The sequence below is a fragment of the Microcaecilia unicolor genome, chromosome 1 (genome assembly GCF_901765095.1).
Source record: "Microcaecilia unicolor chromosome 1, aMicUni1.1, whole genome shotgun sequence".
In the NCBI taxonomy this organism is placed as follows: domain Eukaryota; kingdom Metazoa; phylum Chordata; class Amphibia; order Gymnophiona; family Siphonopidae; genus Microcaecilia; species Microcaecilia unicolor.
In genome coordinates this window covers 575,066,804-575,083,316 of record NC_044031.1, presented here as the reverse complement: position 1 = coordinate 575,083,316, position 16,513 = coordinate 575,066,804, and the positions used below count along the sequence as shown (strand labels likewise).

The window sequence follows — 16,513 nt, the reverse complement described above, 5'->3', positions numbered from 1 at the left end:
TGCATTTGGCTTGGCATTCCTTATGATCTATCCTGTTACTTTCAGTTGGTTCTCTTCTCCACTTTCTGAAGGATTGTTTTTTGGCTCTAATGATTTCCTTTATCTTACTGTTTAGCCACGCCGGCTGACGTTTAGTCTTTTTTCCCTTTTTTCTAATACGTGGAATATATTTGTCCTGAACCTCCAGGATGGTGTTTTTAAACAGCATCCACGCCTGATGCAAGTTTTTTACTCTGCGAGCTGCTCCTTTCAGTCTTTTTTTCACCATTTTTCTCATTTTGTCGTAATCACCTTTTCTATAGTTAAACGCTAGCGTACTTGATTTCCTAGTTTCACTTCCTTCAATGCCAATATCAAAACCGATCATATTATGATCACTGTTATCAAGCGGCCCTCGTATCGTTACCCCCTGCACTAGATCATGAGCACCACTAAGGACTAAGTCTAGTATTTTTCCTTCTCTTGTCGGCTCCTGAACTAGCTGTTCCATGAAGCTGTCCTTGATTTCATCAAGAAATCTTATGTCCCTTGCGTGTACAGATGTTACATTAATCCAGTCTATATGCGGGTAATTGAAATCCCCCATTATTATTGTGTTGCCCAGTTTGTTTGCGTCCCTGATTTCCTTTAACATTTCCGCATCCGTCTGTTCGTCCTGGCCAGGCGGACGGTAGTACACTCCTATCACTATCCTTTTCCCCTTTGCACATGGAATTTCAATCCACAGTGATTCCAAGGAGTGTTTTGTTTCCTGCAGAATTTTCAATCTATTTGATTCAAGGCTCTCGTTAATATACAATGCTACCCCTCCACCAATCCGATTCACCCTATCACTACGATATAATTTGTACCCCGGTATGACAGTGTCCCACTGGTTATCCTCCTTCCACCAGGTCTCAGAGATGCCTATTATATCTAATTTTTCATTTAGTGCAATATATTCCAACTCCCCCATCTTATTTCTTAGGCTCCTGGCATTCGCATATAGACATTTCAAACTATGTTTGTTGTTCCTAAGTACATCATGCTTAGTACTTGACAGTATTAATTGGCAATCTTTTGTCTGATTTTTATTGTTATTTAAAGATACCTGATCTACTACAATCTCTTTTGCAACCTCACTATCAGTGTAAACGCTTGGGCTCTCAAGAGTACAAACTGGAAAAAGAGAAGAGACACCGAACCTTCCTTTTAAAACTGTATGGTGAGGCTGTTGTCACTGCAATAATTTGTGATACAGTGGTGGAAATAAGTATTTGATCCCTTGCTGATTTTGTAAGTTTGCCCACTGACAAAGACATGAGCAGCCCATAATTGAAGGGTAGGTTATTGGTAACAGTGAGAGATAGCACATCACAAATTAAATCCGGAAAATCACATTGTGGAAAGTATATGAATTTATTTGCATTCTGCAGAGGGAAATAAGTATTTAATCCCTCTGGCAAACAAGACCTAATACTTGGTGGCAAAACCCTTGTTGGCAAGCACAGCGGTCAGACGTCTTCTGTAGTTGATGATGAGGTTTGCACACATGTCAGGAGGAATTTTGGTCCATTCCTCTTTGCAGATCATCTCTAAATCATTAAGAGTTCTGGGCTGTCGCTTGGCAACTCGCAGCTTCAGCTCCCTCCATAAGTTTTCAATGGGATTAAGGTCTGGTGACTGGCTAGGCCACTCCATGACCCTAATGTGCTTCTTCCTGAGCCACTCCTTTGTTGCCTTGGCTGTATGTTTTGGGTCATTGTCGTGCTGGAAGACCCAGCCACGACCCATTTTTAAGGCCCTGGCGGAGGGAAGGAGGTTGTCACTCAGAATTGTACGGTACATGGCCCCATCCATTCTCCCATTGATGCGGTGAAGTAGTCCTGTGCCCTTAGCAGAGAAACACCCCCAAAACATAACATTTCCACCTCCATGCTTGACAGTGGGGACGGTGTTCTTTGGGTCATAGGCAGCATTTCTCTTCCTCCAAACACGGCGAGTTGAGTTCATGCCAAAGAGCTCAATTTTTGTCTCATCTGACCACAGCACCTTCTCCCAATCACTCTCGGCATCATCCAGGTGTTCACTGGCAAACTTCAGACGGGCCGTCACATGTGCCTTCCGGAGCAGGGGGACCTTGCGGGCACTGCAGGATTGCAATCCGTTATGTCGTAATGTGTTACCAATGGTTTTCGTGGTGACAGTGGTCCCAGCTGCCTTGAGATCATTGACAAGTTCCCCCCTTGTAGTTGTAGGCTGATTTCTAACCTTCCTCATGATCAAGGATACCCCACGAGGTGAGATTTTGCGTGGAGCCCCAGATCTTTGTCGATTGACAGTCATTTTGTACTTCTTCCATTTTCTTACTATGGCACCAACAGTTGTCTCCTTCTCGCCCAGCGTCTTACTGATGGTTTTGTAGCCCATTTCAGCCTTGTGCAGGTGTATGATCTTGTCCCTGACATCCTTAGACAGCTCCTTGCTCTTGGCCATTTTGTAGAGGTTAGAGTCTGACTGATTCACTGAGTCTGTGGACAGGTGTCTTTCATACAGGTGACCATTGCCGACAGCTGTCTGTCATGCAGGTAATGAGTTGATTTGGAGCATCTACCTGGTCTGTAGGGGCCAGATCTCTTACTGGTTGGTGGGGGATCAAATACTTATTTCCCTCTGCAGAATGCAAATAAATTCATATACTTTCCACAATGTGATTTTCCGGATTTAATTTGTGATGTGCTATCTCTCACTGTTACCAATAACCTACCCTTCAATTATGGGCTGCTCATGTCTTTGTCAGTGGGCAAACTTACAAAATCAGCAAGGGATCAAATACTTATTTCCACCACTGTACGTTATCTATGAACAGTGCGAAATGAAAGTAAAAAAGTTGATAGAAATATAAAAAAGGATAGTGAACTGAAAAAGAACTTAAATGTGTGCTGTGAAATAAAACTACTGTTTTTCCTCCAAATCATTGTACATGTTACATTAAAGTGCTATTGAAAAATATAACAGTTATTTTAAAAGCATATAAATACTAGTTTAAATTTAAGGGGTATGTTTACTAAGGTGCTTTAGCGTTTCTAATGCACCTTTAAATTTAAGGCACATTAAACGCTAACGCGCCTATACATCTCTATGGGCGTGTTAGCGTTTAATGCGTGTAAACCATTTACATGCGTTAAAAATGCTAATGCACCCATAGCGCACCTTAGTAAACATAGGACTAAGAGACTAAAACTTAAAGAAATGACGTTTAATCAAGGTCAGCATTTAAACAGTTAGATATTATTGTATTTAATTTGAAAATAAAATGTTGTTCTTCTCTTAAAAGTATATTCTCAAGGTCTCTTCCTCTCCATTTTTGCTGTATCTATGACAAAAAGTTTATATCTTCTGTTGAATGATTCAAATCATGCCAATGTGACACTAATGAACTGGTTTGCATATTTCTACTAACACAACTGCTGTGCTCTATAATCCTAGTTTTCATCATGCGTTTTGTTTTGCCTACATATAGGAGCTAGCAGGGACAAATAATCACATAAATAACGTTTGTCGAATTACAATCTGTATTATGTGTTAGAGAATATATTTTCTTGGATGTTCAAAATTTTCAGTCGTAAGACTATATTTACAAACTACATTTACCACAACAAGAGTGTCCAAATGTCACAAGATCCATTGTGCTTATTTCTAGTAATGCTGAGGGTGCTAGCTTCTCTCTAACATTTTTGCTCCTTCAATAGGCTATTGTTGGTTTGATATCTTTAAAACAGGGAAGTACTTCTTATATATGCTAATTTTTCAATATTATTTTACGAAAATCATGAGAATAATGTGAAAACTTCATTATGCACACAATATCAGGTGTACTTTGTTCTTTCTTTGGTTCTAATAATGTTTTTCTTTCTTGAGCCATTGCTTTTGGGAGACATTTATTTATACATGAAGTGGGATATCATCTCTTTTGAAAACATGATCTCATCATAGCTACTTGTGATTGAAAATCTTCAAAATTTGTGCGCAAACAGCGTAGGCAAAGGAATTGTGAATATGGCAAATTGCTTTTTAAACTGTGATTGTGAAAACTATAAAGTGTAAATATGTGTTTCTATCTGTTGGCTTCCTATAGACAGCGTTCTGTAACATTACAAAGCCTTTGGTAGCATTCTACTGTTCATGAATGAGTGCCCTCCCATCCAACATGAGTGTACAGGACCAGCAGTCTTCATGGCGCAGAGAAGTTGCATTTAGTGAGCCCTCCTCAGCATGTCAAACTTTTAAAAATCTTTTTGGAGTGCTGTCCCTCATGGCACAAATTTTTTCTGTTAAAATCCTCATTTTTGTTATTCTCTCATTTCCCCTTATTTGTTTTAGATTTCTTTGGCAAGTTTAGGTTGGTTTTTTTTTTGTTTTTTTTTTGCAGCTCCTAAGGCCCACTTAGGCCTGTGCATCAGTTGGGAAACTTCTCTATATTTTAGTCCAGAAATATTTTCATTACTCACAATTGAGCTGTTTTAATTTTGCATTGGTCAGTTTTCTCTCGATGTCACAGAAAACTCCCACTGGTTTCAAGTAGTGCTCTAGGTGCAACAGAAAAACAAAAAAGCCTTTGTAGATAAGAAGAAAAGAACACAAACGGCAAAGATGACAAAAAAGTCCCAAACCAGTGGTGCAGTGTAAAAATGTATTAGTAGGTATGAAAAACTCAATACGAGTTAGGTTTCAGCTGTCAGGCCTGCCTCAGGAGTCAATATGGACTGCCCCAAGTGGTCAGATTCACCCCAGATCACCCGACCTTTAAGAAGCGGCTCAAGACCTTCCTTTTCGGTAGAGCATATGCTGTGGGCCCTCCTGGTGTTACATCCCTCTGAGCCACGGCAGCCACATCGACAAATTGTCACCTTCCCCTCTCTCCCTCTCCCTCCTGTTGTTCCTCTTTCCCTTCTCTGACGCTAATTCCTGTATTTTGTATTAATGTTGCTTAATAGACTATTGTACGCCACATTGAGCCTGTCCATGGGTGGGAATAATGTGGGATATAAATGCCATAAATAAATAAATATCAGCAATTACACAATGGTCTATATTCGTGTAATGGAAATGAACAACTGCACCAAAGTCATGCATCAAAGATATCCTGTCTTGTGGTAGTGCTGCAGAAGAATAGAGCTGTTTTGCAGTGCTACCACAAGGCAGGATATCTTTGATGCTTGACATTGGTGCAGTTGTTCATGTCCATTACACAAAAATAGACCATTGTGTAATACCTAGTATTGACTCTAGGTGCAACAGAACAATTTCTGGGACTGACCCCCATTACTGGTGTCTTTTGTGCCTAGGAACTGACCATGAAGCCTCTAATTATGCAGAGACAGATTCAGAAAAGCAAAGAGGACCCTGATCGAGAAACGTTTTGACGCTTCTAAGACCAATCCTTAGATATCAGCATTGGAGGGATTGGTCCCCACGGTTGCAGGAGCTACATCGGATGCTGGGGTTGCACTAGTCTTGAGGAGGTCTCCCCCTGCCTCAACATCGAGCACCAGTAGGGCCCCATTGATCCGATCTGTATTGGACCTAACACTGAGGACACGCTAGGATTCAACATTGTCCTTGTCAGCACTGAGGGACCCGATGTTGTGTGTAAGGCAAAGGAGCACTTATCGATCCCCTTAGAAGTATGACACAAGGAGCCCTGTGTTATTGGCACTTCCGATACCCAAAAAGCATCGGTGCTATGAGGGCTGCTCCCCCTCCATAGCGTTTGTGCCGATGCGCCAGTCTCCTGACTGCCAGAACCAGCCTTCTGATTCGGCGGCAGCAGCGTCTTTGCAGGCTGCCTCTGATCCGACACCAGCCCCACATTTACCAGTGCCTGCTTCCAAGGAATAGTTGTGGGCCATGCTCCAAGAAGAGTGGGTTCAGATCTTGTCTCAGTGCCCTGCTGAGGCCTCAAGGGTGTTGGTGTCTATGCTGGCAATGGCTCTGCTCTAGCCAATTCTCGAGGCCCATACCTTGTCTGTTGGTCTCGGATGAGGTGATGCACCTCTCCAGCCCATCGGGGGAGGAAGCCACTCTGGTGTCCAGGTAAGGACCTCCTCGACACTCATGCCCTTAATCTAGACACCAGTCTAGTCGCCCGAGGCAAATGAGTCTGAATTGGACCATTCCATTCAGCTCTGCTTTTCCATGGGGAAAGCATAAGACCATCACTTATAACACAGAATTGATTGGTGATTGTTTGAAAGCACCTATTATTTGAGCTGAATGTTATTTGCTTACATTTAAATTAAATCAAATTAGACCTCAAATGTCTCTTGAGGATAATAGGAAAATTATTACAAGAGGCAAAATTGATAGAATTACATTTATGGATGTAGTAGAACCAAGATCTGATGAGAAAATGCAGAATCAATGGCTAAGTATAAGGATTTGATAATCAAAACATACTTGGATAAGATTGTTTCTTTAAAGTTAATAAGGCAGTCAAAGAAGAAAAAACTTTTTATAAAGAAAATAGAATTGAATATTAATTGAAGATCTCAGATCAATTGAATTTTATAGAGAAGTGGAAGATTGCTTTAAGGCTTATTAAAAGGATATTGTGGAGGTAAAAAAGAAATATTACACAAAACAGATAACTGGAATTCAGAATAGCATAAAGGAGCTATTTGCTGTGACCAGTTATTTGGGACTTTGCTGTCATCAATCAAGTCTAAACGCAAGTACTTTTCGGCTCGGCCTGCAAGGTCAAATAGCTGGCAGACAGCATAGTTTTTGAGTCCCATGAGTAAACCCTGGAGCAGACAACTCGGCACAACTTTCAGACATCTTCACCAGCAATGGTAACACAATGTTCTTGAACACCTGTTCTTGAATCAGTCTGCCCATCTTCTGTTTGTCTAGCAAAGGATGCCCTGGTGGTTTTTTGGACTTTGCCTCTTCTTTTATACTCTCATTCCACTCGTAGCAAGGATCCTGTAGACGTTCCACCAGAGACTAAACACAATGATTATCTAGTCAAAACTGGCTTCCTCTACTCAGAAGACTTGCAGTTCTATCTCTGTGCAGATAGAGGATAGTGCTGGGCAGACTTATACGGTCTGTGCCAGAGCCGGTGGTTGAGAGGCGGGGCTGGTGGTTGGGAGGCGGGGATAGTGCTGGGCAGACTTATACGGTCTGTGCCCTGAAGAGCATAGGTACAAATCAAAGTAGGGTATACACAAAAAGTAGCAAATATGAGTTATCTTGTTGGGCAGTCTGGATGGACCGTGCAGGTCTTTTTCTGCCGTCATCTACTGTATTACTATGTCCATTGTTTCCATCGTTGATCATTCAGAACAAGGGCTGTCACCTTCATCCCAGTCTCAAGTTACATAGTAACATAGTAGATGACGGCAGAAAAAGTCTTGCACGGTCCATCCAGTCTGCCCAACAAGATAAACTCATATGTGCTACTTTTTGTGTATACCTTACCTTGATTTGTATCTGCCATTTTCAGGGCACAGACCGTAGAAGTCTTGCCCAGCACTAGCCCCGCCTCCCCAAACCCCAGCCCCGCCTCCCAATCTCTGCTAAGCTTCTGAGGATCCATTCCTTCTGAACAGGATTCATTTATGTTTATCCCACGCATGTTTGAATTCCGTTACCGTTTTCATCTCCACCCGCGGGAGGGCATTCCAAGTATCTACCACTCTCTCCTTGAAAAAATACTTCCTGACATTTTTCTTGAGTCTGCCCCCCTTCAATCTCATTTCATGTCCTCTAGTTCTACCGCCTTCCCATCTACGGAAAAGGTTCGTTTGCGGATTAATACCGTTCAAATATTTGAATGTCTGTATCATATCACCCCCGTTTCTCCTTTCCTCCAGGGTATACATGTTCAGGTCAGCAAGTCTCTTCTCATACGTCTTGTAACACAAATCCCATACCATTCTCGTAGCTTTTCTTTGCACTGCTTCAATTCTTTTTACATTCTTAGCAAGATACGGCCTCCAAAACTGAACACAATACTCCAGGTGGGGCCTCACCAACGATTTATACAGGGACATTAAAACCTCTTTTATTCTGCTGGTCACACCTCTCTCAATACAGCCTAGCAACCTTCTCGCTACGGCTACCGCCTTGTCACACTGTTTCATCGCCTTCAGATACTATCACCCCAAGATCCCTCTCCCCGTCCGTACCTATCAGACTCTCCCCGCCTAACACATACGTCTCTCGTGGATTTCTAGTCCCTAAGTGCATGACTTTGCATTTCTTCGCATTGAATTTTAATTGCCAAACCTTAGACCATTCTTCTAGCTTCCGCAGATCCTTTTTCATGTTTTCCACTCCCTCCCTGGTGTCCACTCTGTTACAAATCTTAGTATCGTCCGCAAAATGGCAAACTTTACCTTCTAACACTTCGGCAATGTCACTCACAAATATATTGAACAGAATCGGCCCCAGCACCGATCCCTGAGGCACTCCACTACTCACCTTTCCCTCCGAGCGAATTCCATTCACCACCACCCTCTGTCTGTCCGTCAACCAGTTCCTAATCCAGTTCACCACTTCAGGTCCATTCTTCAGCCCGTCCAGTTTATTCGAGCCTCCTGTGGGGAACCGTGTCAAAAGCTTTGCTGAAATCTAAGTAGATTACCTCTATAGCACGTCCTTGATTCAATTCTACGGTCACCCAGTCAAAGAATTCAATGAGATTCGTTTGACACAATTTCCCTTTGGTAAAACCATGTTGTTTCGGATCTTGCAACTTATTGGCTTCCAGGAAATTCACTATCCTTTCCTTCAGCATCGCTGCCATTACTTTTCCAATAACCGAAGTGAGGCTTACCGGCCTGTAGTTTTCAGCTTCTTCCCTATCACCACTTTTGTGAAGAGGGACCACTTCTGCCGTTCTCCAATTGCATGGAACCTCTCTTGTCTCCAAATTTTTAAGAGGACCAGCCAGAACCTCTCTGAGCTCCCTCAATATCCTGGGGTGGATCCCGTCCGGTCCCATGGCTTTGTCCACCTTTAGGTTTCCTAGTTGTTCATACACACTCTCTTCCATGAACGGTGCTATATCTACTCCACTCTCATATGTACTTTTGCCAGTCAGTCGCGGTCCTTCTCCAGGATTTTCTTCTGTGAAAACAGAACAAAAGTATCTACTTAGCAAATTTGCCTTTTCTTCATCATTATCTACATAGCGGTTCGCAGCATCTTTCAGTCTCACAATTCCCTTTTTAGTCATTTTCCTTTCACTAAAGGAAGAAGAAATTTTTGTCACCCCTCCTTACATTTCTAGCCATTTGTTCTTCCGCTTGCACTTTTGCCAGATGTATCTCTCTCTTGGCTTCCTTCAGTTTCATCCGGTATTCCTCTCCGTGTTCCTCTTCTTGAGTTGTTCTGTATTTCTGGAACGCCAACTCTTTAGCCTTTATTTTCTCAGCCACTTGCTTGGAGAACCATATCGGTTTCCTTTTTCTCTTGCTTTTATTTACTCTCCTTACATAAAGGTTTGTGACCATATTTATAGTTTCTTTCAGCCTGGACCACTGCCCTTCCACTTCTCGTATGTCCTCCCAGCCCATCAGCTCCTTCCTCAGGTATTCCCCCATTTTACTAAAGTCAGCATGCTTGAAATCCAGGACGTTGAGTTTTGAGTGGCCGCCCTCCACTTCAGCTGTCATATCAAACCAAACCATTTGATGGTCACTGCTGCCCAGGTGGGCACCCACTCGGACATTTGACACACTATCCCCATTTGTGAGCACCAGATCCAGCGTCGCTCCCTCCCTCGTGGGTTCCGTCACCATTTGTCTGAGTAGAGCACTTTACTACTACTACTACTTAACATTTCTAGAGCGCTACTAGGGTTACGCAGCGCTGTACAATTTAACAAAGAGAGACAGTCCCTGCTCAAAGAGCTTACAATCTAATAGACAAGTGAACGGTCGGTCCGATAGGGGCAGTCAAATTGGGGCAGTCTGGATTCACTGAACGGTAAGGGTTAGGTGCCGAACGCAGCATTGAAGAGGTGGGCTTTAAGCAAAGACTTGAAGACGGGCAGAAAAGCATCCACGATCTCTCTACTTCTTTCCGATTCCGCAGATGGAACCTTCCAATCTACATCTGGCAGATTGAAATCTCCCAGCAACAGCACCTCTCTTACAGCCTGATAATTAGCAGCATTTAGTCTCAACTCTACGACTATCAATGTGTAATTAAGACATCTTTTTTGGTGCAAGAAAACCAGCTACCAGAGATACATACATCTTTAAGAAAAAGCAAATGTAATTGGATTTAGCTTATACCTTTCTCAGAAGCTGAAGGCAAGTTGATTTCAGGAATAGTAGGTTTATCCCTGAGGTTTAAGTGACATGCCCAATATTACAAAGAGGATCAGTGAGATTTGAACCTGTCTCTCCTGTAACATTTAAGCTATTCCTTCACTCTTTAAGTGAAAGAGGGTTTTCATCTAGTGCTTCATGAATATTCACAACCCCATCTGTTATCCTAATAATAATATATTGCACTTCTGGTGCATCTCTTTCATTTAGAATTCCAAATATCCTTGATCAAAGTACATTTCAGTCCTCTGTCAGCCTGTCATGATCCACTTGATAAACTTCCAACTTCCCAATGCCCTATCAATTCTCAGTTTCCAAAGAGGCTTCTTGATGTCAGACCACTGTTATAGAAGCCTCCTGTGCTGTGGAGCCTCATTGTTATTTTTGCATCTCTTTCAAAGCCTCAGTTTTTGATCCAGTGAAATCTACCTCATTCAACTATGTAACCTGTAGAGTGCTTTTTCCAGTAGCAGTTACCCCAGCTAGAAGAATAAGTAAACTTATAAACCATATACTCAGTTTTCCTAACAGATTAATTGTGAGGTCATCCCAAATTCTTACTCTTTTCCATGTTACTAAGGAAATATTGAAGCCCACAGGAGAATCCATGCAATCAGTTCCTCCACACTCTAGACTGTAAGCAGACTTTTTTGTACTAATTTAAAAGGATTGAAGTGATCAAAGTCTATACAGCTGCTTTTCTCCTTCAACCCCAACAAAGTTGTCATTCTAGTAGGCAAAAGAACTGTGGCAAATTGGCCAGTATCTTCTAACTAGTAAAGTAAAATCTCATCAAATCAACACCGTGTTTTGGCGTTGTCGCCTGCTTCAGGAGTCTGTAAGAGTGTAGTCTAATTTGGTATCAAATGAAGGGCCTTATTGACTCTTTATGTATAAAATAAGAAAAGGCACCTTCAAACAATTGCCTGCAGTAGGACTGCGCTGTAGAACAAAGTATTTTTTCTGTGAGTAGCAGTAAAAGGAAACACAGCACCGTGTCAAGTCTCAAAGGTGTATTGATCACAATAAATTTTCTACAGTATTTGACTTTTTCTCCTTGGTTTTGTGTTTGAACTGCCAGCAGATACCTTACTCTTCTGTTTCTGTCCATATATGAGAGAAAATATATTGGCAAATCATACATACAAAATGGAAATGAATAGATTAAATGAACATGTCTGGGTTGTGTTTGTGCTGTGGATCCTTTCTGTGGTTATGAATGCATATTTTTCTCCTTTGAAGGGCCCACTTAAAGTGACTGTGCAAGAGCTGGATGGGTCTTTCAACCACACACTGCAAATTGAGGAAAACAGTTTGAAACATGATATACCATGTCATTCAAAAAGCAGAAGGTAGGTTTAGAATTATAAGCCTTAGTTACTTGCTGAGCCTTTGTATTCAGCTATGATATATTATGGCAATTCTGTTAGTATTTTATCAATTTTTAATCTCAGGAGTTTAGCTTTTATAGTTCTGTTTTTATGTCTTGTATATTGCATTGTTTTTTAAATTGTTCTAATTTGATTGTATTGATTGTGTTGTTTCTCTTGAGGATGGACATGAAGATTTCAGTATGCTTACTTTAGAAGGAAGATAGGAGAAGGGATATGTGATAGAGATATTTGAATACTTCTATGGTATTCAACTGAAAGGAAGCTCTGGAATGGGGGAGGGGGCATAAGATGAAGGTGAAAGGAGATAGGCCGAGGAGTAAGCTAAGGTAATAGTACTTCTCAAAAAGGGTAGTGGATGCATGGAACAGCCTAGCCACCCAGTGGAGGTGTTGGAGATGAGGACTCTGAATACAAAAAAGCATAGTACAAGTATAGAGGGTCTTTAAGGAAGTGGAAGACATTGTAGAGTTTAAAAGTTTGTATGGATGGACAGACTGGATAGGCGATATGGTCTTTATCTGCTGCCATTTTTTGTGTTTCTATATTTAATCTAATCCATTCCTTAACCTATTGGAAACTAAATGCCATTTAATTAAGGAATAATACCTAGTGGACTAGAGAGTTAATGCTCTCGCTGAAAGAATTGAGGGTTATCCCCCTCGCTCTAAGCTTCTCTCATTAGCTAAGGGCTAGAGTGAGGTCTCCTCCATATTACACTTGTACCAGCAGGGGTTTTGATCACAGCAATATTACGTAGTAAATGACGGCAGATAAAGACCTGAATGGTCCATCCAGTCTGCCCAACAAGATAAACTCATTTTGCATGGTATGTGCTACTTTTAAGTGTATACCCGAGTTTGATTCGTCCCTGCCTTTCTCAGGGCACAGACTGTAAAAGTCCACCCAGCACTGTTCCTGTACTAAAAGTTCTGAAGCTAACGTCAAAGCTCCTATTCAGCCATGATCAGGGCACATACCATAGAAGTCCGCCCAGCATTGGTTTTACTCTCCAATTACTGGCGTCGCCACCCAATTTCCGCTAAGATTCCATAGATTCATTCCTTCTACACAGGATTCCTTTGTGTTTATCCCACACATGTTTGAATTCCATTACCGTTTTCATCTCCACCACCTCCCGCGGGAGGGCATTCCACGTATCTACCACCCTTTCTGTGAAAAAATACTTCCTGACATTACTCCTGAGTCTGTCCCCACTCCAACCTCAATTCCAACCTAGTTCTACCACTCATATTTACCTTCTTAGGTTCAAGTACATCACCTCTGCAGTGTTTCTGAGGCTTACTATTTTGTTCAAACAGGAGACTCAAACCTGTGCTGCAACACTTTGTCCCAGAGTTGAAGAATGATTTTATTTATTTTTCACCCCAGTTTCAGAAAAACATCAGTTGCTATTAACATTCCAGACAGTATACTCAGTAAAATGGGACATTTTCAGGAGATAAAATGCTTAGTGATAATTTTATAAGGAGCCACCTAGTTGTAGGCAGCAGGAAGGTGTATAAATGGTGGTATTCTAAATGACCTCTTACAGAATATTGACTAGTAGAAAAGTACATGCCATGATTAGATAGTGCATACTTTGCCATGGTTACTGGCGGAGTTTGGACAGGACGTGGGGGAACGCACAGGTATGTTTGTAAATTAAAGAATTCTATCGTTTATGTACATACATGCTAACATCTATGTGCGAGCATTTACCAACCAAAGGGCTGATATAAGTCATTTCGCCTACTTTTAGATGCCTACTTTTCTTTATAGAATAGGCTTAAAATAGGCACCATAACTGGTACTTACAGAGGGTGACCTATTATAAAATTACCCTCCTTGGTCCTGGTAGATCAGATCACTTGTAATACAAATAAGACTTCTATTGCATTTATAATACAAGTTATTAAAGTCTTAATTTGTGTGGCTTTTTCCCCCAAATATAGAAATAAAAAGAAAAAGATTCCACTTATGAATGGAGAAGAAGTAGATATGGATCTTTCTGCAATGGAGTAAGTTAATTCTTTGAGAGTGTGGAAATTTTCTTAAAATTTAAAGTGGTATGAACATCACATCTTGTAAATGGTTATATCATATAAACAGTATATCATGATGTGCCATTTGGAGATGTTTTCAGCAAATGTGTAGAATAAGAATAATTGGGTTAACACAAAGTAATTATTTGCTTCTGGACCTGAATTGTTTTGTGCAGATTCGCCCATTCAAATCAAAAAGCCAAGAGCAGTGTAATAAACTAGTCATGTCCACAGACGTTGAGTGCAAGTAAATTTCATCCTGCATGACATTTCTATTGAGTTTCAGTTCTCCCAGTATAATCAAAGGCAGTTTGTGCTCATACTGTTCGTCAGGGTGGTCTGCATATGTTCAGTCTGCAATCCAGCAGCCATAAACAAGAACATTAAGTGTTGTGAGTGGCATGACAGGCAGACATCCAGGGAGTTGCTTGCCAAAGCAAGGACAATACTGGAGGGTCTGAGCGCCTGTGGCTCTGCCCACAAACCCGCTACAAAGACAGTTACTAAAATACCCACACACCATTCCCTATAATGAAACAGGCCAGTTTAAATTAGTTATAATCTCAGGGAGTATAGACCACATTGTGTTAACCCTGCCCTTGATGATTGGCTGTAGCACGCTGATAAACATGGTTTGAATATAGCAACATGTGATGCATGTCAGCTGTCTTTAAGGAAGGAAAGGAGAAGGTGACTTCTCATTGAGGTCAGAGTACATTGTGATGTCATTGAGGATTTTTTAAATTGTCTTGTCATTGAGGGATGCCAGCAAGCTTATCTGAAATGGATAACTAGAGAAGATTTTATATGTAGACTCCTAATCACCCTACAGAGTAATCTTTTCCCTACCAGAATTGATTTATTTAGATGGCTGTGTGACCATGAATACACTGGGGTAAACTGGACATACTGCACAAGGGGTTAAAAAAATGTAAACAGTATCTGTCATATCCCTTGAAAATGGCAGGGCCCTAAAGAAAGTGAGGTTTCTCTTCAGACTGCTGCATGAAATTCTACATGTCAAAGATCTATTACAAAAGAATTGCACAACCCTCTTGAAGATGAAGCACAGAAAGCACTACATTTTATATCAAGTCAGTGCTCTCCAAATCGTCTAATAAACCACACATGCTTTTTGCCATACTCAATTCTCTTTCCCTTTCAACAATGCAGATAACCAGCATTCGCCCTTGAAACCTAAATCCATAGCATCAATCTGGAGTTCAAAAATCACCAAGCTGGATGGTTATGTGATGGTTGCTGGAGGGTGAGGACATGCAAACTGAGCTCCTGCAGTGGGCCTGTATACTACTATCTTAATCCTCCAACCTCCAAGTGGGTATCCTGGCGGACTCATATCTGACTATGCCACCTCACCCTGATATTAAAAACAGACTAAAGCAGCTGATTTACCATCCAAGGTGCAGAAATCTGCCAGATAAGCAACAATGTCTGAATGCCTAGCTCACTTAGAGGGCCGTGAGGTCAACAGTCAGCATTTCTCTGCCTGCTACTCTGGGCGAGGTGCTCCTGGTTCTTAATAGAAGGGAAACTCAGTGCTGACCTGGAATTAGTTTTACAGACCATACAAGAAGGTGACAGTTTTATAAATGTGCAACTGGGGAGTTTACATACCAAAGTGGCAGGGATGCGAACAGATATATTAGTAGTAGCGGGTCACCTTGATCAGGCAAAGCAGCTGATTACAGCTGTAGAGGATGATTTGGTAGAATTGCAAAAAAAACTTGAATTCTTGCAACTTGGCGACTATATCAGTTGTTGCTCAATGAAATAGATGACCTAAAGGTAGGAGAGGGCAACCTTTATATACAGAGAGCCGCACGAATTTCAGTACTACTCCTAGCAGGCTGCAATTTTTCATAATGTCAGAACCAGAAATGCACAGAGATCCATAGATCTGCTGTGGAGTGGCCTAGTGGTTAGGGTGGTGGACTTTGGTCCTGGGGAACTGAGTTTGATTCCCACTTCAGGCACAGGCAGCTCCTTGTGACTCTGGGCAAGTCACTTAACCCTCCATTGCCCCATGTAAGCTGCATTGAGCTTGCCATGAGTGGGAAAGCGTGGGGTACAAATGTAACAAAAATAAAAACATAAAATAAAATATATGGCATTTTAATCAGGAAACGGACTGTTTTCAACCCCGATGCCTGATCACACCCTAAAGTTTTGTTTGAATCACCCCAACCTATTTACCGATACTTCTTTACTGTACTTGTCACTGTAATAGTACCCCTATACTATATTTGTTCACACCGGAGTCTGTAACCACCTCTCCGGAACTATGTAAGCCACTTTGAGCCTACTAATAAGTGGGAAAAGGTGGGATACAAATGTAACAAATAAATATGAATAAGTAAAAATTGAACTAAAAATGATGGAAACAAACTGCTAGAGTGGCTATTCTGAAAATATTTTCAAAATACAGTATTGATAATCATACTACGACCTCGAGGGCTCAGGATCTGTAGGAAGGGATTCCAAATCTGTATAAAGCGCATCTTACGCTTAGGGGACCCCCACACATCTTATGCCTCCCAAGTTGCCAAAAGGTGTACCAGGTTCCTCCAGTGCCAGTAAGCCAGTGGCTTCAGTGAAGTCCAATATTGTAGTATACATTTTCGAGTCATTAGACTTAATTTGCGACTTAGGAGGCCAGCATATCTAGGTAGGGGATGAAAAGCTCTAGGTTTGTCTAGCAGAAATTGTTCTAGTGACCCTTGAATGTCCTTCC

The 16,513-nt window shown here is 41.5% G+C and overlaps 1 protein-coding gene across 1 annotated transcript in view; it reads left to right on the top strand.

The window, feature by feature from the left end:
- Positions 1-16,513, top strand: part of TAF2 (TATA-box binding protein associated factor 2) — a 377,955-nt gene that overhangs the window by 181,833 nt on the left and 179,609 nt on the right. The window contains exons 14-15 of the mRNA XM_030218511.1: positions 11,568-11,677; positions 13,672-13,737. Of these exons, the coding sequence (XP_030074371.1) occupies positions 11,568-11,677; positions 13,672-13,737 (176 nt within the window). The remainder of the gene's footprint in view (positions 1-11,567; positions 11,678-13,671; positions 13,738-16,513) is intronic.